Source organism: Narcine bancroftii, chromosome 2 (assembly GCF_036971445.1).
Source record: "Narcine bancroftii isolate sNarBan1 chromosome 2, sNarBan1.hap1, whole genome shotgun sequence".
Lineage (NCBI taxonomy): Eukaryota > Metazoa > Chordata > Chondrichthyes > Torpediniformes > Narcinidae > Narcine > Narcine bancroftii.
In genome coordinates this window covers 345,978,570-346,002,611 of record NC_091470.1, presented here as the reverse complement: position 1 = coordinate 346,002,611, position 24,042 = coordinate 345,978,570, and the positions used below count along the sequence as shown (strand labels likewise).

The 24,042-nt window shown below is 40.1% G+C and overlaps 1 protein-coding gene across 1 annotated transcript in view; it reads left to right on the top strand.

Annotated features, from left to right (window-relative positions):
• Positions 1-24,042, top strand: part of LOC138755742 (collagen alpha-1(XXII) chain-like) — a 106,557-nt gene that overhangs the window by 42,943 nt on the left and 39,572 nt on the right. The window contains exons 15-21 of the mRNA XM_069922248.1: positions 2,912-2,965; positions 6,875-6,919; positions 11,260-11,307; positions 18,148-18,261; positions 19,311-19,355; positions 21,954-22,007; positions 23,675-23,728. Coding sequence (XP_069778349.1) covers positions 2,912-2,965; positions 6,875-6,919; positions 11,260-11,307; positions 18,148-18,261; positions 19,311-19,355; positions 21,954-22,007; positions 23,675-23,728 — 414 coding nt within the window. The remainder of the gene's footprint in view (positions 1-2,911; positions 2,966-6,874; positions 6,920-11,259; positions 11,308-18,147; positions 18,262-19,310; positions 19,356-21,953; positions 22,008-23,674; positions 23,729-24,042) is intronic.

The following is a 24,042-nucleotide window of genomic DNA, read 5'->3' as shown; positions in this document are numbered from 1 at the left end:
ATTTTTCATGTTGATGATTCTTGTAGGTGGAGTTGAAGATTCCATAACATATTGGATTTTTAAAAAAATTCTCATGATTAAAGGTTAAATTCCAAGATTTTGTGGAATTGTTCAGTTTGATTTATTTGTTTTAGTTTTTTCGGGGGTGGGGGGGACGAGACTTGTTTGTGATGTCAGAGAAGGTTTAAACTGTGTTGGCAGAAGAAAGGGCTCAGAGTTGTTGAAATTGAGAGACAGCATCATGTAGAGGAGAAATACCATTCAGTATGTAGAAGAAGAAAATACAAATCAAAGGAATTCAAAGCTAATTTGCATCTATTTTACTGCAAAGCACAAGACAAGTAAAGTAGATTAAGTTAGATCTATAGTTCACATAGGGTCCATGATATTATTGCTATCCTGGAGTGTAAAATTCAGTTCTCCTGTTAGGGACTAACAACACCAAACAACTGAAACAAGTCAAGTTGCCTTTAATCAACTTAGATCATGATTGGAGTGGCCAGATTACAATGCTGAACACAAGCACATTTGCTGTGTGCTCTGGAGCACCCACTTAAAGTAAGAACAGCATTGCCTGCTTTTATCAGCCTGTACAGACATTATTCTGTTACCTTGTTGGAACTTTGCTTCTGGTTCAGTACCAGCTTTGTTTCACAGAATCACCAATTACTGTCACATCTTGTTATTTATGATTAGTAACTTACTTTCCTTGGGGAAATCTTGTCCTATGGTCCTGTAAATCAACCTGGCAGTTCGGACAACAATTTACAAGTTGTTTGTAAATATAAAAACAAATGGTCAAATAACATTCATGCCCCACATTTACAGCTGAGGAACCTTTTGAAAGTCAACGTGTGTGTCCTTTTACAGAATCACAAAAGGCCATTTTCACGTCAGTCCTCCACCCAGAGGCCGGCTACTAGAGCAGATCAAAAACTTAAAACTTATCTTTCTGACAGCAGCCCTAGAAGGCTGCTCCAGCATCCCATTTATATCTAGAGGCTTCTCGTAGTACCCCTTGAAGTCGTCATAAATATGCAGCAGGGCAATGGCCGTCTTCCTGACCCACAATCCCCCCACGCAGCTGGAACTGCTCTGTGGTTTCCAGAACAGTTCCAGCTGTGTGGGGGATTATAGGTCGGGGTGACAGCCATTGCTCTGCTGTGTTTTGAGCCACAGAGAGAGGTCACGAAGGCCGAAGCTCCCCGGTGCGGCTATCTCGGCCTGCACTGGCCGCCCCAATGGCTCCCGCTGCTCCAATGACCCCCGCTACCCCAATAGTCCCTGCTGTCCTGATGGTCTCCGCAACTCCGATGGATCCTGCTGATGGCTCCCGCCCACCACCCCTGCCTTGGAGGAAGAGGGGTGAGTAGGGAGATGGGTCACAGCTGATGGCATCATCAGCCTGCCCCTAACCAGCCACTTGCAGTGGCTGTACATTCAGGTCAGATTGCAGAGTGCAGCACTGCATCAATTATCCTTCCCTGAGAAGGGTTGGAATCGGAGCCTCGAAGCCGGCCACGGCACATTCAGGCATGTACGTCTTTAGCCGTAATGTCAAAGAACCTCTGTCTTTACAGATAGGTGTTTTCCCTGTTTGAAAGTGCCTAATGATAGCACAACCAATGAATTAAGTTATTTTAATTCTTAAAATGCAGAACCTTTTCTAGAAACAGACACCTTGGTTCTATGTCTTAGACTATGGTTTCTCCTCATCAACAGTGTACTGACAATAACCACAACAGCAGTGCGAGTATAAGACAGCTTTAATAAACTAATATATACACTAAGGTCTTGTCTCTCTGCAAGACAAACCTGGAGGCTGGACTGTAGCTCTGGACTACTTTATATACAAGGTCACCGGGATGACCCCTGGTGACCTACTGGTGTAATTACATAGCTCCACAGTTTCACTTAGTCACACAATAGTTAGTAGTCATATTTCTGTCTAAGCAATCGAGTATTCATTGTACACAAAATAACAGAATTCAAGCATACAGAGTTTAAACATACCATAGCATACAATTTATCAGCAATTCAGATTTTTCAGGCATGACAAAAGGAGAATTGCAGGAGAAAGAGGAAATACAATATTAATGCATTAAAGATTACCTCAGCATTGAGGAAGGATGTCCAAGAAAGATCCTCAAACATGGTAGAGATTAGAAAGGAAAAAAAGTGTTGTAATTTTGTTGCATGTGTAATACAAATCTCCCAAAATTCAACAGGAAATAAAACCTGTTTGAAAAACTCAGTAGGTCACACAGCATCCATAGGAAATAATTAATATTTTGGGCCTGGGCCCTTCAACAGGCAGGGACCTTAATAAAAATGATGGATGGAGGGGGGAGGAGCACAGGCCAACATGTAAGAAGTCATGGGTGAATGTAGAATAAATACTGACCTGTCAGTAACACCCACTTCCTGCAAAAGTGAATGAAAAGAGCATTAATGTTCTGATTTTAAGAGTGGAATCCTGGTTTCATGACTCCCACATCAAGTAATTGAAAACCAAATACCTGCAGCCATTGGAAATCTGAAATTGTTGGAAACACTCATGAGGTTAGAGTTAACAACTCGTTAAAAATTCTGAAATGTTAATTGTTTCACTTTCTGTAAATACTGCTTGATCTGTTGAGTGTTTCCAGTATTTTTTTTCAGAGAAAATAAGGTTACCTGGTAACTAAACAATCAAAGATCTATCATTTTAACAAATCATTTAGATTACACCTCAGTTGTATATAGCCTGAACATAATGGCTTAGATTTAGATCCTGGTAGTCAAATAGGGCACAAGTAGAATAATTTTGTGAGGTTGTTTAAAGTTATGTTTGAATTTGCCCATTTATACTTTGTCAGTTTTATTGCTTGAATTAGTGGTTCTTTGCAAAGCTTTTTTCCTTAATTTACAGGGTCCACGAGGTCCACCAGGACTCCGAGGTCAGCTTGGCCTCCCAGGAAATGATGTAAGTCATGCTGAAATTCACCAAAGAGAATTCAATAGCCTTAACTGATCACACAAGACAATGTACAAAGAAAATTTTGTTTCCTGAATATTTTTGGGTGTATTTTATGGACTTTGGACTGCTGATCACAAAAAATCATAATATTTTCCTATCATGTAACTTTTTTTTAGATATAACCTATATTTGTGATTTCCTGACATATTTTAAGTCTACTAGTACTCACCGATATAAGTCTGTGTTCTTTCTTGCCAACCAGTCATATGTCAGAATGGATGTATGACAGAATTGTGTACTTACCTTGTTAGTCAGTGTCCTGGGGTCCATAGAATGGGTGCAGCCATCTTGATTCCTGTACACATACGTGAGTCTTTGGTAGGCGCATGCACAGTGGGTTTGCGTATTAGAGTTTGGTTGGCACATGCACAGGGTTAAGTGCCCTAACAATACTGAATTGGTACCCTTTACTCTTGTGCGTGCACCATCCAAACTCCAATATGCAAACCCATCGTACATGCACCAACCGAAGACTCACGCATGTGCATAGGAATCAAGATGGCTGTGCCCAGCTTATTGACCCCAGGATGCTGACTAGCAAGGTAAGTACATACATTTTGGCTTTTACATACCCTCATTGCCCTGTTTTACTCTGTCAAATACAACATAAACTATATCATTTTATATATTTTTATTAAAAATTCAGTCCTATGTGCGGATGGACGTAAGTCGCAAGTCTGAGAAGTGCCTGTATTGTCCACAAAGCAAACTGTTTTGGTCAGTCCAAGAATGCCTGTGTATGCATGCAGTCCAGGTGCTATGTCAATGTTATTTCAGACCTGGATGTGCTTAGCCAAGATAGATGCAGACAGGCTATAAAAGCAGCAGCTCCATGCATTACAATGATATAGATTCAACCCATGTTCTTTAGGCAATAACATAATGAGTCAACTTAACCATAGCATTTATTGTCTTCAGGAAGATTCAATACAGCAGAAATGTCTTGTCATTGGTACGACCAGCTGCAATAGATTCTGTTACATTTGTGGTGATTATATGCTTTAAGGCTCAAAGGTGTAATACAACTGCCCTTATTAAAAGAGCTATATTTTGATGGTAAAATTGGTGACCAAGACAAACCCTGCGATCCTCACATTTGTTGTGTAACATGTGCAGTCAACCAGGAGTTTGGCTGTGAGGTGCATTATCCATTTAAACATGCTAAATTCAATAAAAGTTCATTTAATGTTTCTCCAACTTCTTGCATGAATCTGCAAATCAGAAATGATCTTTGTCTTCAGTTTGAAGTTGTTTATCATAATACCCATTCTTTTTCCAGGAAGCAAAACTTTTTGGGAAAAAAATTGTTGCCCAGTGTTACATAAGGCCAACTGGGGGGGGGGAAAAAAGTTTCCATTCCTGATTAATGAACACCAATGTAGACAAGTCATTAGGCCAGCCATCATTACCTCCCTCTGCCACATTCATTAAAACCCAAGATCAGATTAGTGCCATTTTTTGTTTTGATCAGTTATATAACACCAGAAGACGTAGCAGCAGAATGAGGCCATTCAGCCCATCAAGTCTGCCCACCAATCCATCATGGTTAATTTGCTACCCTTTTCAACCCCATTCTCCTACTTTCTTCTTGTAATCCTTGTAATCAAGATATCTCTATCTTAAATATCCACAATGATGGCCCCATTGCTGTCCACAGCAATGAATTCCATTGATTTACCACCCTTTAGGTCAATAACTCCTCCTCATCTCTGTTCTAATGGGACATTTTTGTATTCTGAGGCTGTGCCCTCTGGTCACAGGTTCCCCCAACATAGGAAACATTCTTTCCAGAAATTATTTTATTAAGTTTGCTCCTCATTTTTAATGATCCCTGCTTGAAACTTTTATATCATGGAGCATCAGTCAGAGGTGATATCATATACTCCAGTGACTCCGAATAGAAATTTTCCCTCACTATAGAGCTGTTCATATTATGCATTCACTTTGATTTGACCATACTGGAACCAATTTTTTTCACCATCACACTCAGCTCCTGCTGTACTGAGGGACAAATATTGGTCTACATCAATAAGTGTGAAAGTCACAGTGTGGGAGGAACTGGAGATATTCAGCATCGAGCGAACTGAATTTCTTTGAGGGAATGGAGAAAGAAAATAGTATCTTCAACTTTAATAAATGTTGTACAATTGAACAAAAGCAATTGCAAAATTGATGAAAATTAATAATGTTTTGTCAGTGTATAACAGTGGCTGCAAATGCACTGGATCCGAATTTTGGAGCAGAATTAGCATATTTAATACTATTCACTGGAAATGAATATCTCGGTCTATAAAGTGTAATGTCCATTGTAATAATACATTGGTAACATGGTTGGTGTTGCGGTTAGCACCATTAGAGCACCAGCAACCAGAATTCATATCCACCCCAATGTTTAAGGAGTTTGTACTTTCTCCCCATGCTTGTGTGGGTTTCCTTTGGATGCTCCAGTTTCCTCCCACATTCCAAAGAATTCCATTGTGTGTTTGTCAGTTAATTGGTTGTGAGGGTATTGGTACGAACAGCTCATAATAAGCAGCAATAGACAATGAACCAGAGAGCGTTTAATTTTAAAACATTAACTTTATTTCTAACTCTTAAACGATAGTCTTAACTTTTAAACTGTCCTTAACATTAAATCTATCCCCAACTATGGCAGGTGTGTGTGTGGTGTGTGTGGCTTGTACGTGTGATATATCCAAACTATTACAGTCCAGGCCAAAGTCTAGAAAGTTACTTCAAAGTTCAGTCTTTTACATTCAGTATTTAAGTGTAAACTTTTGAAATTTGATACCCAAAATTAATGTTGAACTGATGGGGGGGACTGGAGTTGTGTCTGCTACAGACTCATGAATTCTCCTTGTGTTGCCTTTGAAGAAATGTCCATCCACAAGAGCTGTAGTCATAACACTCCTGGTCCTTTTGTAGGTGAGACTCAAACTGAGCGACCTCCACAAAGCTTCCAAGACCTTGGTACTGGTCTCTCCAAGCAATTTCACTGTCACCTCAAAATGAAGCATTTTACTTCCCAGGTCAATCCTGTCACAGGTCAATCCAACGAAAAGGCCCAATATTCACAGAGTAGGCTTTGTTCTGTATTCCACAAAAATGGCTGTCCACAAGAGCTGCTTCAAACAGTGGTGTTCTCTCTAGCAGTCAGAAGGGTTCTTCCTTGCAAAATTACAATGCCTTTGCAAATGTATCAAATATGGAACAGACTGTGTCAAGCCTTCCCTCAATTCTTCCAATGTATTGAATGGAAAGTTACTTGGCTAAGCAATAAAACAAAAAGTGTGAATAAGTAATGGGGCATGATAAAAAACTGAGACATTGTGCCTCGGTGGCAGGTGGCAATAGAAAGCAGCCCCTTTTACAATATCATGGCCTTGTTGAGACCTAATTCATGCTTTTTATGTGCTGTATACATGTTGAACATGCTATAGTAAGGGGGATGTGTTTTGTACCTGGAGTTTTGGTCTTGATGTAAAAAGTTTGCTCAGCCCATGTATTCAACACACTTAATTATGGAAGATGCTGGGCTGCTATTGAGTTCCACTTGCTTTGCAAATTGAAAATGAAAGGAGGTTTACTTTATCAGTGTTTTCCTCTAGTTCAAGAGAAGTTTGGAAATCAATGTGGTATGACAAATGTCTCCTTCCTTTTTCTTTTGATGAGTAAGAATTACTTATTTTAATCATACCATAAGATGTAATGTATGGGTATAGAGAAATTGGGGCCACTGCTTGAACAGCCCTGTCATTTTTTTGCCTTGCATCGATTTCAAATTGCTGCATCTCAGTATTCATGAGATGAAAAATGTTTGTGAAGAGGTTTCTGATTTGTTTATTTGTTTTGCAGGGTTTGCCTGGTCCCAGAGGAGATCCAGGACTTCCAGGACTTCAAGTATGTTAGCCTTATAGCCTTTCTCTCTCTCTCCCCTTCCCCTCCCCCTTCTCTCGCACACAATCATGCTCTCATACTCTGTGTTATGTCCTCAGTTGTACCATTGGAGGTCTTAGTAAACATTAAGAAAAGCTTGTAAGTTTAGAGCACAAACCTTTACTCACATCTCTGGTATATGAATACACTGTCTCACTGAGCATTCTCACCACTCAAGTGTGATGCGGCTTTTCCAATGTGTCTCACTGAGCATGCTCACCACTCAAGTGTCAGGCGGTTTTTACAGTCTTGCAGTGTTCATGCTCCAGCATAAAATAATCCCAAGTTTCCTCTATATAGAACATCCCTCCTTCTTTTTAAAAAAGTATAAAAAAATTAAAAGATTTATTAAGATTTAAAATATCTTAAAAATAAATTGTTACTGCTTCTTTACCTGCACTTGCCAACAAAATTCTAATTACACAACTGCAATTCTATATTCTTTTCAACGGAATTGGGCTGGTGGTAGGATGTTGCTTCTCCACCTCGTAGACCTTGTTTGGATTGGTGGTGTTGGTACGGTTGTGGGTGATGGTGTTGTTTGCCTCGGTTCTCCTGTTGCCTGCTGTTCAGTTGTTACTGTGTAGTTGGTTGGGGTTTCTACTCACATTCCTTCACAAGTTGTTGGATTTTTAGAAGCTGCTGGTGCTTCTGGCACTTTCCGTGTCAGATCTGGTCCTGGGCGGATGTGGATTCTGTTTCATTTCAGCTGCCTATCAGATTCTGTCTCAATGATGTATGTATGACCTTGGCGTCTCAGCTTAACAATCTTTGCTGGACTCCAGGTTTTTGTCTCTGGCTCTTGAACATGCACATGCTGCCCTCGGAAGAATTCTGGTCGTGTTTGTGCATGTTTATTGTAATGTTGACGACTTTCCTCTTGTATGTTAGTCAGCTTTCTTCTTGTTTCCTCTTGGTCGTCTGGTGGATGGATTTGGCTTGGCAGGGTTATCTTGTACTTGCTGCCATTCAGAAGCTCTGCCAGGGATTTCATGTTGACCCTCAAGGGTGTTGCTCACAGTGACAGAAGAGCAAGATAGGGATCTTCCTCTGTCTCTTGATCACTTTGTGAGAGTGTGTTTAATTGTCTGTACATGCCTCTCAATGAACCCATAGCCCTTGGGGTAATGTGGTGATGAAATAGTTATGGTGAACCCATAATTCTGCAGCTAGTTCTCGGAATTCACGCAATGTGAATTGGGTCCCATTGTCACATATCATTTGTTCGGGTATCCCCTGTTCTGTGAAGAGTGCACGTGCTGCAGCAGTGATGGTCGATGCTTTCAGGTCCTTCACTTACCTGATGAAGGGGAATTTGGAGTAGTAGCAGGACACAATCAGATACCATTCTTGGTTTTCTGTGAAAAAGTCTGCTCCCACGGTGTGCCATGGCCTGGCGGGTATTTCCACAGATATCATCTCTTCCTTTTGTTGTGTATTTCTGGCCTGCCGGACATGTAGCCACCATGTTTTCGATGTCCTTGTACATACCTGTCCAGTAAACTGCTGACTTTGCTCTAAGTTTGCATTTCTCCATTCCCCTGTGGCCTTGGTGCATTTTCTGGAGAATTTCTTTTTTCATTGTTTCTGGTATTATCAGCCGAGACCCTGCCAGCAGTACACCATTCTCCAAGGATATGTTGTCCTTGATAGACCAATACTGGCATATTGTAGGCCATACCTATTTTATCCTTTTTGCCCATCCCTGTATCACCTGTTGGGAGAGCAGCTCTAGCTCTTCATCCTTGGCAGTTTCTTCTTTAATCAGGTTTGGTTTGTTATTGGTTACCCTGACGAGGTGATGTATCTTGATTTCCATGTCTTTCATTTCGTATTTTACATTTGGGGAAAGATGTGACAAAGCATCAGCGAGCACCATTTCCTTCCCTGGCCTATACTTCAAGGTAAAGTCGTAACATTGGAGCCGGAGGAGTAGCCTCTGTAGTATGGCTGGTGCCTTTTCTGGATATGTTACAGCAGGCGATGATCACTCTCTATCATGAACTGTCTCCCATAGAGGAATTTGTGGAACTTTTCGCATCCATATATGTCTGCCAACAGCTCTCTTTCAATATTGGCATATTGGGTTTCTGCTATTGTCAGGGCTTTTGAGGCAAAGGTTATCGGTTTTCCTTCCTGCACCAGTGCTGCCCCAAGGCCTCTGAAGGAACCGTCTACTTATAATGTGACAGTTTTTTTCTGTCATAGTAGCTCAGTTCTTCTTCTCAGCAGACCATTTCCTTAAGCTTGTCGAAATCTTGCTGATGTGATGGTGACCACTGAAACTCCACATCCTCTTTCAGCATCTCTCTGAGGTTGGCTGTGTGATCTGACATGTGTGGGATGAAGGAACTCGTATATTGGACCAGGCCGAGGAAGCTTTTTAGTTCCTTTATGTCCTTTGGGTGGTCCATTTCAGCAATGGTTGTTATCATCTCTGGGCTTGGCCTGACCCCTTCAGGTGTGTACACCATTCCAAAGAACTAGCACTCCTCCACCTTAATGATGAATTTCTCGGCATTGAGTTTGATGCCGGCCCCTCTTGTTCTCTCCATGACCTCATGTAGGTGGTGATCGTGGGTTTTCCTGTCTCTGCCAAAGATCTGGATGTCATCTGCGATGCCGACAGTACCCTTGCATCCCATGTAGGTCTCATCTATCTTTTGCTGGAAGATGTCTTGGCTCACCTTTAGGCCAAAAGGTAGGCGCAGGAACTTGTACCGGCCGAATGGAGCATTGAAAGTTGTTAGCAGTGTTGATTTTTCATCCAGCTTCACATTCCAATACCCATTTTTGGCATCTAGCTGACTAAAGATTTTGGATACTGCTAGTTCAAAAGTAATGTCTTTCAGCATTGGTATTAGATAGTGCCCTTTTTTGATGGCTTGGTTTAAGTATTTGGGGTCCAGACTTATTCTTAGTCAGCCATTCGGTTTTTCTTTTACTACTATAGAATTTTCCCTGTCAGTTGGTTCTACCAAGTTAGGTTGCAGGTGCAGCAGGTTATTAAGAAGGAAAATGGAATGTTGGCCTTCATCGCTAGAGGAATTGAATTCAGGAGTAGGGAGGTAATGTTGCAACTGTATAAGGTACTGGTGAGACCGCACCTGGAGTACTGTGTCCAGTTCTGGTCTCCATATTTGAGGAAGGATATACTGGCTTTGGAAACGATCCAGAGGAGGTTTACTAGGTTGATCCCTGGGATGAAGGGGTTGACTTATGATGAAAGATTAAATCGTCTAGGATTGTATTCACTCGAGTTCAGAAGAATGAGAGGAGATCTTATAGAAACACTCCCATGCTCACATGTCTGTCCATGGCTTTATGTTCTGTCCCACCCTGACCACCTGCAGATCGGAGGAACAACACTTTATTTTCCATCTGGGCACTCTCCAGCCACATTACATCCATGAAACCTGCTCACCTATTTTTTCCCCTCCCCTTTTCCTATCTTTCCAGTTCTCTTACCCATCCAGTATCTCTCCTCCCCCTCATTCCTGCTATCCCCTCCCTCCTTTCTCTACCTATCATCTCCTGCCTTTGCCACCGCCCCCCCCCCCCCCCCCACTCTTTAGTTCAAACAGGCCAGCATTTTCTCATGCTTTGATGAAGGACTCAAGCCCGAAATGTCAGTTATGTATCTTCATCAATATATTTCCTGTAACTCTCACAAAATACATTTTGTATGATTTGATCCAATCTCTGCTCCAGTAATCAGAAAGCACAAAAGAGGAACCAAAGAGGAACCACTGATTTCATTAAAAATCCAAACAAAAAACACTGTTTCAACATATCTGTAACATCATTGAAGCTAACCTGACGTCACATTCAGTATGCAGCTGTATTTTGCCATCATTTTGACTGACCGGTAAGATGGTATCTGGATAGGGGAGCTAACAAAAGGCACAAACTCCTTGGAAATCCCTGCCCTGTCCTAATATTTATAACACTACAAGTTTGAATCTGTGAAAGATCCAGGCGTCACACCTACATATATCCATGGCTGTGAATCTTAAAGATAATCAATATTTCAGTGCAACGTTTTGTTGTCAGAATAGGGCACAGAAGAGTGGTTGACTGGTGCCTTAGCCAATAACTAACTTACCTCTTCCTCTTTATCTCCTCTTTTATCAACTTTATTAACATCTAATTAGTAATCCAAAGATGCTAACTTTACCTTATTCAAGGCCTGAACAAAATTGGCTCAAAAAAAGGAAACATAAAATCAAAGGGCTTAACCAACATTTCATGTAAAATTATTTAATTGATTAAAAAAAATAATATAGTTATGTTTTTATCTACAGGCATCATTACCTCTTATTTCCAGGGGAGAGCTAGAAAGCATGGCTAAGGTGAGTGGTTTGTGAATGCACCCGAGATTACAGCACTTAATAGCCTGAATATGCCTGAGATTGTCTGATCTCGGATGGCAAGCAGGCTCGGCACTGGTCAGTACTTGGAGGGGAGACTGCCTGGGAACACCAGGCGGTGTATGTTTCTGTGAGGGGCACTGTACAAAGTGACAAAAGTTAACAAATTTCATATGTGTTACATTCTAAATGTAGTATTACATGACAATAGTAGAACCATTAGACCTTTTGTGGTCTTGTGAAGTGGCCACCGGGGAGGAAACTTCCAATTTTGAATAGCAGGTGTTAAAGTTCTGACGTGGTAGAACCAATGAAAAATTATCCCCTCATTGTGATTTGGCATTTTCATGAGCTGTGAATTGTTCTTATTATGAACAGAAAGGAGACAATTAATTCCCAGAGTACATATTCCCTGGTAAAGAATCAGGTTATCCCAAAGAGTACATTTTGTAGAGGAGAAAAAATGCACATGCAAGATTTGGTTTCTCTGCTATTCTTTTCCCTGCAAGTGCTCCTAAGCTTCTATTTTTCATTTGTGATGTTCAGTCCTTTACTAGTGCTGTTCTTCCTGTTCCTATCATAACTCCTCTCACTATTGTTCTCAGTTATTGAAATGTTTTGTAATTACATTGCAAAGGGTAGATAGACCTTGTAAAATGATCTTTTGATATTGTTAATCACAAGACAATGATGAAAGGTAATGATCTTAGCTTTCTGATTGGATTCAAGTATTGTCCACAATATGATTCACTCTGAATGATACATTAATGCAAAAATTGCTGAAAAATGATCACTTGTATTATTACTGTGAGTCATCTGCTTTCACATAAGATACCAGTCGTGCAATTTTCATTCCAGGAGGTTGAAAGTTGCAAGTTAATCAGATGCTGACAGGAAGAGATTTTAGTCAGCTGTTTAGGTAGGTTCTGTAATGAAACTATCTGCAATTAGAAACTTAAAAGAGCCTATTGTGCTGTGATTACTCAAACAAGCTGCGTTCTCGCACCAACCCTCTTTTCAATCTTCTTCAGCATGATGCTGAACCAAGCCATGAAAGGCCTCAACAATGAAGACGCTGTTTACATCCGGTACCGCACGGATGGCAGTCTCTTCAATCTGAGGCGCCTGCAAGCTCACACCAAGACACAAGAGCAACTTGTCCGTGAACTACTCTTTGCAGACGATGCCGCTTTAGTTGCCCATTCAGAGCCAGCGCTTGACGTCCTGTTTTGCGGAAACTGCCAAAATGTTTGGCAGTCAGCCTGAAGAAAACTGAGGTCCTCCATCAGCCAGCTCCCCACCATGACTACCAGCCCCCCCACATCTCCATCGGGCACACAAAACTCAAAATGGTCAACCAGTTTACCTATCTCGGCTGCACCATTTCATCGGATGCAAGGATCGACAACGAGATAGACATCAGACTCGAAGGCAAATAGCACCTTTGGAAGACTACACAAAGAGTCTGGAAAAACAACCAACTGAAAAACCGCACAAAGATAAGCGCATACAGAGCCGTTGTCATACCCACACTCCTGTTCGGCTCCGAATCATGGGTCCTCTACCGGCATCACTTACGGCTCCTAGAACGCTTCCATCAGCACTGTCTCCGCTCCATCCTCAACATTCATTGGAATGACTTCATCACCAACATCGAAGTACTCGAGATGGCAGAATCCGCAAGCATCGAATCCACGCTGATGAAGATCCAACTGCGCTGGGTAGGTCACGTCTCCAGAATGGACAACCATCGCCTTCCCAAGATCGTGTTATATGGCAAGCTCTCCACTGGCCATCGTCAGAGGTGTACCAAAGAAGAGGTACAAGGACTGCCTAAAGAAATCTCTTGGTGCCTGCCCCATTGACCCCCGCCAGTGGGCTGATATCGCCTCAAATCGTGCATCTTGGCGCCTCACAGTTCGGCGAGCAGCAACCTCCTTTGAAGAAGACCACAGAGCCCACCTCACTGACAAAAGACAAAGGAGGAAAAACCCAACACCCAACCCCAACCAAAAATTTTTCCCCTGCAACCGTGTCTGCCTGTCCCGCATCGGACTTGTCAGCCACAAACGAGCCTGCAGCTGACATGGACATTTACCCCTCCATAAATCTTCGCCCGCGAAGCCAAGCCAAAGAAGAAAAAAAAAACTAAAACAAACTGTAAATAACTAAATGACCGTATTCTTGACAATGTGCATCCAATGTGCATTCTCCTGGTCAATCAGTTCCAGAAATTAAAAGTAGTACCAACATATTTAAATAGCATAAATAATAAGTTCATTGAATTTTCTTTATACTTAAACTATTTACAGATGGCTTGTGTAGCTTAAATGTTGTGATGGATTTCGTGCATCACCCCCTTGTTCAGTCTCTTCCTATCTACATCTGTGATACCTCACAGGCCTCCATCACTTCAACAGACTTACACTTCCCTGGACTTGAATGCTTAATTTTCAGTATGGACATTGAATCTCTGTATACCTCCATCCCCATATTGAAGAACTTAAAGTTCTTCAGTTCTTTCTTAACAGCGGACTAAACCAGTCCCCACCACTCCCACCCTCCTCTGACTGGCAGAACTTGTTCTCACCCTCCATAACTTCTCCTTTAGTTTGTCCCACTTTCTCCAAGTTAAAGGGTTGCCATGGGTCCCAGCTATGCCTGCCTTTTTGTTTTTATTTTAATGTTGTGCAATCCATGCTGCAAGCCTACAAACCTACAACGTGATCCCATCTCCTCCCCTCTCAGCTTTCCGCAGGGATCACTCCCTTCATGACTCCCTCATCCACTCAACCCTTGCCACTAATTTCCCCCTCAGTTCCTACCCCTGTGGCCACAGGAAATGCTACACGTATGTCCAACACCTCTTCCCTCACCATCATATGGGGTCCCAAACAGTGCTTAAAAGTGAAGCAACACTTCACTTGTGTGTGGAAGTCAGCCTGCACCTCTAAAATGAAATCAGACTGCAAAAGAACACACAACAAAAATATCTCTTCAAAGCATGCAGGTTTTATTATAAATGCTCAGTTTGTTTATGGGAAGTGAGGATGACTAGTCAGGAGATGTCTCAGTCAGACATCTCCCTGAAGTCTCAGCTCTCTACAGATACAGATGGTTGCTTCTATATACAATTTCAAATGAGTAAGGGGCAGAACAACCCTCTCTCTTAATGTTATATATGAAAAAATGGTTTCCCAGCACTCAGCACGATCTGCTGAGTTTCTCCAGCTCTTTCGCGTATTGCACTGCAATTTTTCAAATTGTTTTGTTGGAGTTCTGCTCAGTGCAGTAGGGAAGTGACTCCATTTGGAAGCATTTGGGAAATTAAGGTTAAAATGGGGGAAACACAAGAAGCCTAGAGATACCAGAAAACTGGAGCAGCGCACAAAGTTTTGGAGGAACTCAGCAGATCAGGCAGATTTCCAGATAGCCACCTTACCTTTTTGATCCTTATTTGTTCCCACTTTAAAATCCAGAGGTGACAAGGTGGACCTTGTATCTGTCTGAAAATCTCATCTATAGGCAATGGGTTCAAGCTCAATCAGTAAAAATTAACTTAGCTAGGCTGATTTCAGCTAATATTAAGGGGTATCTCATCTTTGATATTTATCCCTTCCTTCAGCATTTTGTGGTGAAAATGGACTTCAAATTACAGCTGTTAGGACTTGAAAAAAAATCATTTGCTAAATATCTTCCAAGAACCAATGGAATGTAATCAGTTCTTTCCATTGTAAAGTATTCTTTTCTAATTTAAGAATAGAGACCTGGGATGTTGTTTTATTAATCTGGCAGAAAATTGCTTTTAATGGGGGAAACTGATCAATCCGCAAGATGATTTAAAATTTATTAAAAAAATACTAATTTAAAAAATGTAATTAGCCATCAAATATTTTCAATATGAAATATGAAATCAAGCATATATTTGGCATTACAAATCTTTTTCAATGTACTTACTGGTCTCAAAGGAGCAAAAAAAAAAATCTTCCTGAAATAATGCATGGGCAGAATCCTGCAGTTCCTGCCTGGGAGCTGAGTGGGTGGAACCATGGGAAGAGACTGGGTCAGGATTGTCGGGTAGTGAACCAAAATGTCACATATAATCACATTGAAAATGGGCATTAGACTCCTACATTTATATATTTTTATGTTCCACTTGATAGGGCAAATCCTTCCTAGGATTTAATTGCCAGGTTTCGCAGGTTCCACATGACCGTATTTTTATTTTGATTTTACAGCTCTCTCTACTACTAAATTAAGTGAAATATTTTGATTCTTATTTCTTACCACATTAAAAATCCAGAGGTGACAAGGTGGACCTTGTATCTGTCTGAAAATCTCATCTATATGCAATGGGTTCAAACTCAATCAGTAAAAATAATTAACGTAGCTAGGCTGATTTCAGCTAATATTAAGGGGTATCTCTATCTTTGATATTTATCCATTCACGAAAATGTAAGACATCCTTTGACATGAGTTGAGAAAGCAGAGGTGGTCCAGTATCCTGGCCAGTATTTATTCCTCAACTACAAAATATATAATTTCATTGTCATCTGCATTACTCTAAATTTAATCTCAATCAGCAATCATCCATGGCACATGATGAAAGAAAAATAGAGGGTTAGGAGGTAGGCAGGGTTTAGGTTTTTTTTGGAAGACATATATAGGTCTGCACAACATCAGGACATAGGCCGAAGGGCATGTACTGTGCTGTAGTGCTCTATGCCCAATGTTATTTCATTGGCTGGAAAGGACTTTGAAACAATCTAAAATGATGACAAATATTTCATGCACCAAGATTCACACAACAGCTTTAAAGTTCACTTTCTATTTCTGCAAAGAAGCAGCCGGGGTTTGTTCTCTATTTTTCCTCCATTTCTAGTTTGGAATCGGGAGGTTTTCTGAATCTATAGTTATTCAAACATCAATTGTGGCCAAGAGCAAATGGTAGCAGCTTCTATGCAAAGGGATATGAAAGGGGTTTTTTAGATTTACAGCTGTTAGGACTTGCAAAAAAGCCATTTGTTGGATTATGATTAAGTTATCAGTTGAGCAGCTGTGTATGTTGCCATGAGGCCTACATATTTTTATATCATTTTAACCAGTTCAATTAATATTTATTGCCAAAAGATGTATAAAGTAATTGGTAAATATTTCAGGTGCTAGGTGAGTAAAATCTAGCATACAGCGAGTGGATACGAATTGAAATTGTGGATGATTTGGATTAATTTATGGTTCTCAAAAGAGAATGGAATATATATAAAGAGGCAGGAACTGGCTGAATTACTTTACAGAGCCAGGACAGATTTGATGGGCTGAATGGCTTCCTTCTGCAATAATTCAAAAATCACACATCTACAAAATTATCACTAATTCCCACATTATTGTCAGGCATGCTACTGGCTATCTCGAGTTTAAGTAAAAAATTCTATTTGGCTACAAATGCCAATTAATTCCCCAGAAGCTATTGGAAAAGCTAAAATCACTGGGACTCAACATCCCTCGCTATAATTCGATCCTGGACTTCCAAACAGAAAGACCACAGTCTGTCCTGGTTGGTAGCAGAACATAAAGCACTGTCACCCTGAGCACTGGCGCACCTCAGGGCTGTGTGCTCAGCCCTCTCCTGTTCACGTTACTGACCCATGACTGCATCACCAGATCCAGCTCCAACAATGCCATCAAGATGACAGATGAACACAACAGGAGTTGGCCTCCTCAACAATGATGAGTCGCACTCCAGAGAAGAGGTGGAAAATCTCACAAAATGGTGAGAGAGTAACAACCTGAGTCTCAATGTGGACAAAACGAAAGAGAGGATTGTGGAATTCCTTCCTCTGCACATTCGGGATCATTGCCTAAAGAGGGCGTGCAAAATCATTGAGGATCCCTTCCAATCTGCACACAGCATCTTTCAGCTGCTCCCATCGGGGAAGAGATACAGGAGTACTAGGATGAGGAACAGCTTCTTCCCATGGGCAGTGAGAATGCTAAACAACTTAAGGAATTGCTCTCACTAACCATCTGAGACTCGAGTACAAATCAATATTGATTTATTTCTTTGTATTGATGAAATACTTGTCCTGCAAATGCATTTTTTGTCTGTGTGTGCATTATGTCTGGATGTTTGCATATTTTGCACCAAGGGCTGGAGAACATTGGGTTGTACTTTTATAATCAGTTGACAAAAAAAAACTTGACTTGAAGCCTAATAGCCTGAATACACGTGAGATTGTCTGTTCTCAAAGCTAAGCAGGTTCAGGACTGGTCAATAATTGGAGGGGAGACTGCCATAGAACACCAGGTGTTCCGTGAGGGGTGCTGGACAAAGAGGCAAATCTCTGTCTGCCTTACAGTAGACACAAGTTAAAGAATTTCATGAATGTTAAATTCTAAATGTAGTATTATGTGACAATAATGGAACCAGCCTGCAGCTGACGTGGACTTTTTACCCCCTCCATAAATCTTCGTCCGCGAAGCCAAGCCAAAGAAAGAAGAATGGAACCTTTACCTTTGATTTGACTATTTCATTGTTTTATATCTGGGAGGAGGAATTCCATGAGAGTTTATGTTGTTTCTTGTTAAGTGAATTTTGAATTTATTTACCAATGGCTTCAACCCTCTGAAGATTGATAATGATAACGAGTTTATTGTCATATACATTCCACTAACGTACATATGCACCAAAATTCTTACTTCCTGTAGCTGAACAGTTATTTTGATAACCATTATTATGTTGGACCAACAATGCAGGGTAACTTCTTCTATTCAGTATAATAATTCTAAATACCTTTTGACATAATTTTAATTTGGCTCCTTCAGAAGCTGTGTACTAGCTGTCCAGCTGGTCCACCTGGACTACCAGGAGCCCCTGGCTTCAAGGGAAGTAAGGGGCATGCCGGAACCCCTGGGAAAGATGGAAAAGATGGGCAAAGGGTAAGTGAATCAGAAAAGGATTCTTACAGGTGTAAAACCTTGACCAATATATTTCGCAAAAGAAGATCATTCCAACCTAGAATTCACATGACTCAAAGTATACACGTTAAAGCTCCTATTTTTTTGTGCATTGTTAATGAATGACTGCCCTTTAAGGATCTGAAAGTGAGAAACAAATCCAGTTCAGCACCAAAGAAAATTAAGGTGATGAGGCTTGTTTCCTGTGGAAAGGGTAAAACAAAACGGTGAGATCAAATTAATACTGAAGATTGACAAAATGTTCTTTGTAGGAAAGGATTCAAATGGCAATGATCATTGGTTCAAGAAAAATTATTGTGATGAAGAAGAGAGAGTTCATTACAACTATGATTGAATTCAAGAGGTGCCCAGTGCCATTTCTCAACTCTGCAATAATTAATGGTCAAAGAAAGAAGATCTGATTTCAGATTTATTGATCAAGTATATACATGACATCACATACAACACTGACATTCTTTTTTTTCCCTGTGGGTGCTGCAGAATTACCTCTAATTGGTAGTGCGAAAAAAAAAAACTGTACGCTGCGTACACATGTAAGCAAATAAAGAACCACAAATGTAAACAAACTGACTGTGCAATACAGAGAGAATAAAAGAGAAAATCAATAAAGTGCACACGTAAGAGTCCTTAGATGAACCCCTGATTCAGTTTGTCATTGAGGAGTCTGATGGTGGAGGGGTAGAAGCTGTTCCTGAACCTGGTGGTGTGAGTTTTGTGGCACCTAGACCTCTTTCCTGTTGGCAGCGGCAAGATCAGAGCATGTGCTGAGTGGTGTGGGACTTTGATGATTGCTGCTGCTCTCTAATGGCAATATTCCCTGTAGATGCACTCCACAATGGGGAGGGTTTTGCCTGTGATGTCATGGATATCATTGGATAGCTAAGCTTAAATAAGTTCAGTAAACAGGAATAGGCATATTTTCTTCTCTACATACTGTATTTTGAAATAACCACCCATTTTCTGGAGTATATTTTTGATGTCCATTCTTATTTAACTTTTCCTTTTATTAGGGAGACCAAGGACCACCAGGGCCACAAGGCCCAGTAGGGACAATGGTAAGACAATTTCAGTCTATCCTTTCTTCTTGGGAATGCCATAAATTACCTTGCCAACACTAACCCTTCTGAAGCAATATATTCCCTGCCTCGTATATTGCTAATGTAAAGTGGCTTTACCACAATTATGGTCCGAAAAAAGTTCATAATCTTTGGCGGAAGGGAGAAATAGATCAGAAACATTACTATTTACCATTATTGTGACCATTTCCCTTTATAATTGTTTGAGAACATGCAGCTGGTTGTTTTGACTTGTTAATGAAAAAGGCCATTCAAAGAGCATCGAATTTTCCACTGTTTATTTGCACTCTAAGCAGTAAATTATACTTAAAACAATGAATAAACAGACAATAAGATATTAATACATTCAAAATTACATGGTCAAAGACAGACAAAACTAACTACTTTGTTTATACTAAACACACAGGAAAAAAGACCTTGGTCTTACAGGCTGCAACTATAGAAACCCTCATAGGAATATTCAACAATCTCCAGACTGCTAGAAACTGGCAGTATAAGTCTTCAAGTGAAATTCACTCATTTTAACCCTTAAAACCATGACCAGTCAGAAATGCCAGGACTGTACTAAGAAATGAGTTGAAGCTTCCACCATCATTTTTACTCTCTGGTGTCACTGTGAAAAAGACAAAAAAATCAGGAAAGTACAAAGATAATATGAGAGAAAGTCAAATACACAGCTTCTTATATAATGTGCATGAAAGGGAAATTGAGTTGTCCACTCTTAGCATCTTTTGGTGGGAAAATTAAACTCCACTCAACTGCAACCTGAGGTCTGGAATTCATTGTCTGAGAAGTACATGATTTCCATCTTCATTTTCCCATTGCACATTTAAAATGGCTTGTGTTCTGATGAGAGCTTGCCACTGCACTCACAGGAATTCAGAAGAATGAGAAGGGAGTAGTGAATTTGTGGAATTTTCCAGCCAGGAAAGCAGTTGAGGATACTTCATTAAACATATTTAAGGTTCAGTTAGATTTTTACACAAGAAAAACAGAAATAAGGGATAGGGGGAAAAGGCAAGTAGGTGGAATTGAGACAATGATCAGATCAGCCACGTTCTTATTGAATGGCAGATCGGGCTTGATGGGCTGCATGTCCTACTCCTGCTCCTCTGTCTTCTGTTCTTTATGTTTTTGATCTTAGAGACCCATTTACAAGCTGACAACTGAAAAATACATTAAGAATTCTAAATTCACTCATCATATACTTTGTAGGATTATGGAGTCAGAGCCATATAGCACGAAATAGGTCCTTTGGCCCAACTTTCCCATGCAATGTTCCTGCATTTGGTCCAAACTCCTCTATGCCCTTCCTATCCACATCTCTTCCAAATGACTTTAAAAAGTTAAAAATGTGCCGACTTTAACAGTTTCCTCTGGCATCCTGTTCACCCTCTAAGTGAAAAAGTTGTCCCTCAACTACCTCTCATCTCACCTTAAATCAGTGCCCTTTAGATCTAGAGTTGTATACCCAGGAAAAAAATTCCGTAAGTATTCACTTTATCCACGTTGTCATGGTTTTATAAACCTCTATCAATTATCCTTCAGTCACCTGAGGTCTAGGCAATAGATTAAATGCTTTCAATATCTCAGCTTCAGGAATTAGTGGTGGTACATTACAAAAGTGTATGGCAGTTTTAGCCTTGCCTTCTCCCCAAAAGGCAGGATAGCTTAGGATCTGAATTCAGATTCATATCCAAAGCAGCTTTATTCACAGTCATTTAAAATTTAGTCTATTTAAAACAGGCCTTCAAGATTTGCAAACCTTCATATTCCCAGCCTTGTTGAGTTTTCCTTATATTGGGGCACTCACATTTAACCTGCTAGTCATTAAGATATTACAAAAAAACTATCTAGTCTTCAATCGCGAAGGCAAACAGAAAGAACACAAGAGATCAGTACAAGTCTGGTCTCTCTACCTCAAGAATGCAATCTTTGAAAAAAAGGGAGCATGGAAAAAATTTGCTGGCTTGAAATCTGAAATGGAGGGATTATAAGACTATATTCCTTTCAAAGAATAAGAGCTAATCTCATTATAATGTACAAAATTCTGATGAACATCACAAGTGAATACTGGGATAATGTTTCACTTGGCTTCAGTGGTTAGAACCAAAGCCCTTGGTCATAAAAAAGAAGTTGGCCATTCAGGACAGGGATGAGAACCTTTGAAATTCTCTACTCAAGAGAGTTGTGGAAGCTCAGTCACTGAGTATATTTCAAAGTGTTTTTCATTTTTAAAAAATCAAAAAATATATGATCTAAATGCAGGAAGGAAAAGGGTAAAATTAATTCCTGGTATCTAATATTTTGCAGGAATTTTTTTTTTGTACTGAAAGTAAATTGAACAGAATTACCAGAAAGGCCATTTCAGAGTGGCATTATGAATCAACAAGTGCTTTCTCCACACACAAAAATAAACACTTGCTGCAGGCAATTATGACAGAAAATTGGGAAATTCCAAACTAATAACAATGACTTTTGATCTTCTTTATCCCCTCTAGCTGTCACTAAATAGAATTGTTTTTGAACTGCCATCAGAATCTAACACTCCACTTTTCTTATGTACTAATTTATTAGGGTAACAAAGGAGAACGTGGTTTACCTGGTCCATCTGGTGAAAAGGGTGAACAGGTAACTGTTGTAAATTGGTGCTGTAGTAAAACAATTTTAAACAGTGATTCATTTGTTAGTGTTTGTTAGTGTTATATTGCTATTTTCTACTTGATCACTGGAAAGTGTAAACTTTGGACATGAAGTACAAGGTGGTAATATTTAGCATGATCTAAGAAGGATTAAATTTCTGTTTTCTTTAATCTTTCTATTTTTTAATCTGAGCATTTTCCTTCTACAGCTGAAGTAAGCCATTGGCAGAATTAACAGTATAGTTCTTGTACTTTGCAAACATACAGCTAGTAATATTTTACAAAACCATCCTTCAGATCAACCTTTAAGTCTGTTTTGCACTGAACCTTGAAGATATGACAATCTTACCACTTCAGTGGGATGTAAATATTTGTGAATTTAGAGGTATTGGTGTGAAAGTTGGAAAAGGATGAATGGAAGATTGGAATCACACTGGTTTTGAAATATGATGCATTTTAATTGCACTTATTTTACCACCACTGACATTAAGTGATGAAATATGAGAAACTCATCTTCTAAAAGTCCATCTCAATATCAAGAAAAATGTGAAGCCGATTAATTGCACACATCTGTCATGTATTGAATGTGCACCTGGAATATAGTTAGTGTTACCAGAGCCATATTTAACATCTACAGCATGGAAGGAAGCTAGTAAATTCAATAGCACATGAGGACCAAGTGTAGGTCATGGATTATAACTCAGTTAGACCAGGGCTGGGAATACAAGGGTGAGGATAAATAATTCAGTGGTTAGAGTCCTACAGTTATTGCACAGGGCCGTGTTTTCTGTGTTTCAGGGCAGATTGATGTTCAGGTCTTGGTTCGAATTCAAGTTTATCGTAACATAAACTGAGGAAGCTCATTTTGAGTGCCATTCAGCTCATTAACTCATACATACTATAACAATTTAAAAATGTACAGAGTATAGACAGTGACTAATGATTTGGAACAATGCAGAGGCAATGATGTATAATGGCAGAAAATAAACAGCCATTGAATTGGAATGGTCCTGCTTGAGAAATTAGTGAACCAAGGGCTCAGACTGCATATGAGAGCTCAAGGGAATGTCAAAAAACTTGGGTGTTGGAGGGAAGTCATTATCTGGAAGATGTGGAACAATGTGAATTAATTAAATATCAGTTTTGTTTAAAGACAGGCTCTGTTCAACAGAATTGAATTTAATAAAAGCATTAGGATATACACCCACTGGACGATAGCTAATTTTTAACCAGAAGGGATAATATCTAAGGTGATAATGTCTTTAAAGTTGCTATAATTCATCTGGCATACACACAATTTAAAGAATACATTCACTCGTTCTTGAGTATAAAAATAGAGTCAACTCTCTTTATTCTTCTCACACACAACAATGCATTCTTCATCCCACAAAAGACCACCTAGCCAAACCCCTCTGAACTTCTCACTGGCTCTCTGCCACACAAGTTATCTTGATGCTCTCATTCTCCTGCTCCTGTATCTGAGCTCCATCACACTGTACTTCATCTTCTGATCTGACCTACACATGCGCGCTACTATTCCAGCATGTTGTCCCGGTTACGTCATCGGTGGCGACCAGCACCACAACTGACGTAGCTAAGTACATGACCATGACATCTTTACCTTTCTTACTAAAATGTTTTGCTTGTTTTTCTTAGGGTAATCCAGGGTTACCAGGTTACCCTGGACCACCTGGCAATCCAGGTCAAGCAGTAAGTATACATTTGTATATGATATGAAAGTAAATTTTAATTGAAGAAAAATAACCCTTCCTCTCACAGATAATTTTGATTCATGTAAGCCTTGCTTAGGTCTGATTTTGATTTCCTGTATGGGGGTTCTAAACGTTTAGCCCAGGGACGGCCAACTTTTTAATAATTTAGATATACAGCATGGTAACAGGCCATTTCAGCCCATGAGTGCGTACCAGGGGTGTAGGTTAATTGGACTTTTGGGTCGAAATGGCCTGTTACCATGCTGTATGACTAATTAAAAGGTTGGCCACCCCCCGGTTTAGCCATTAGAG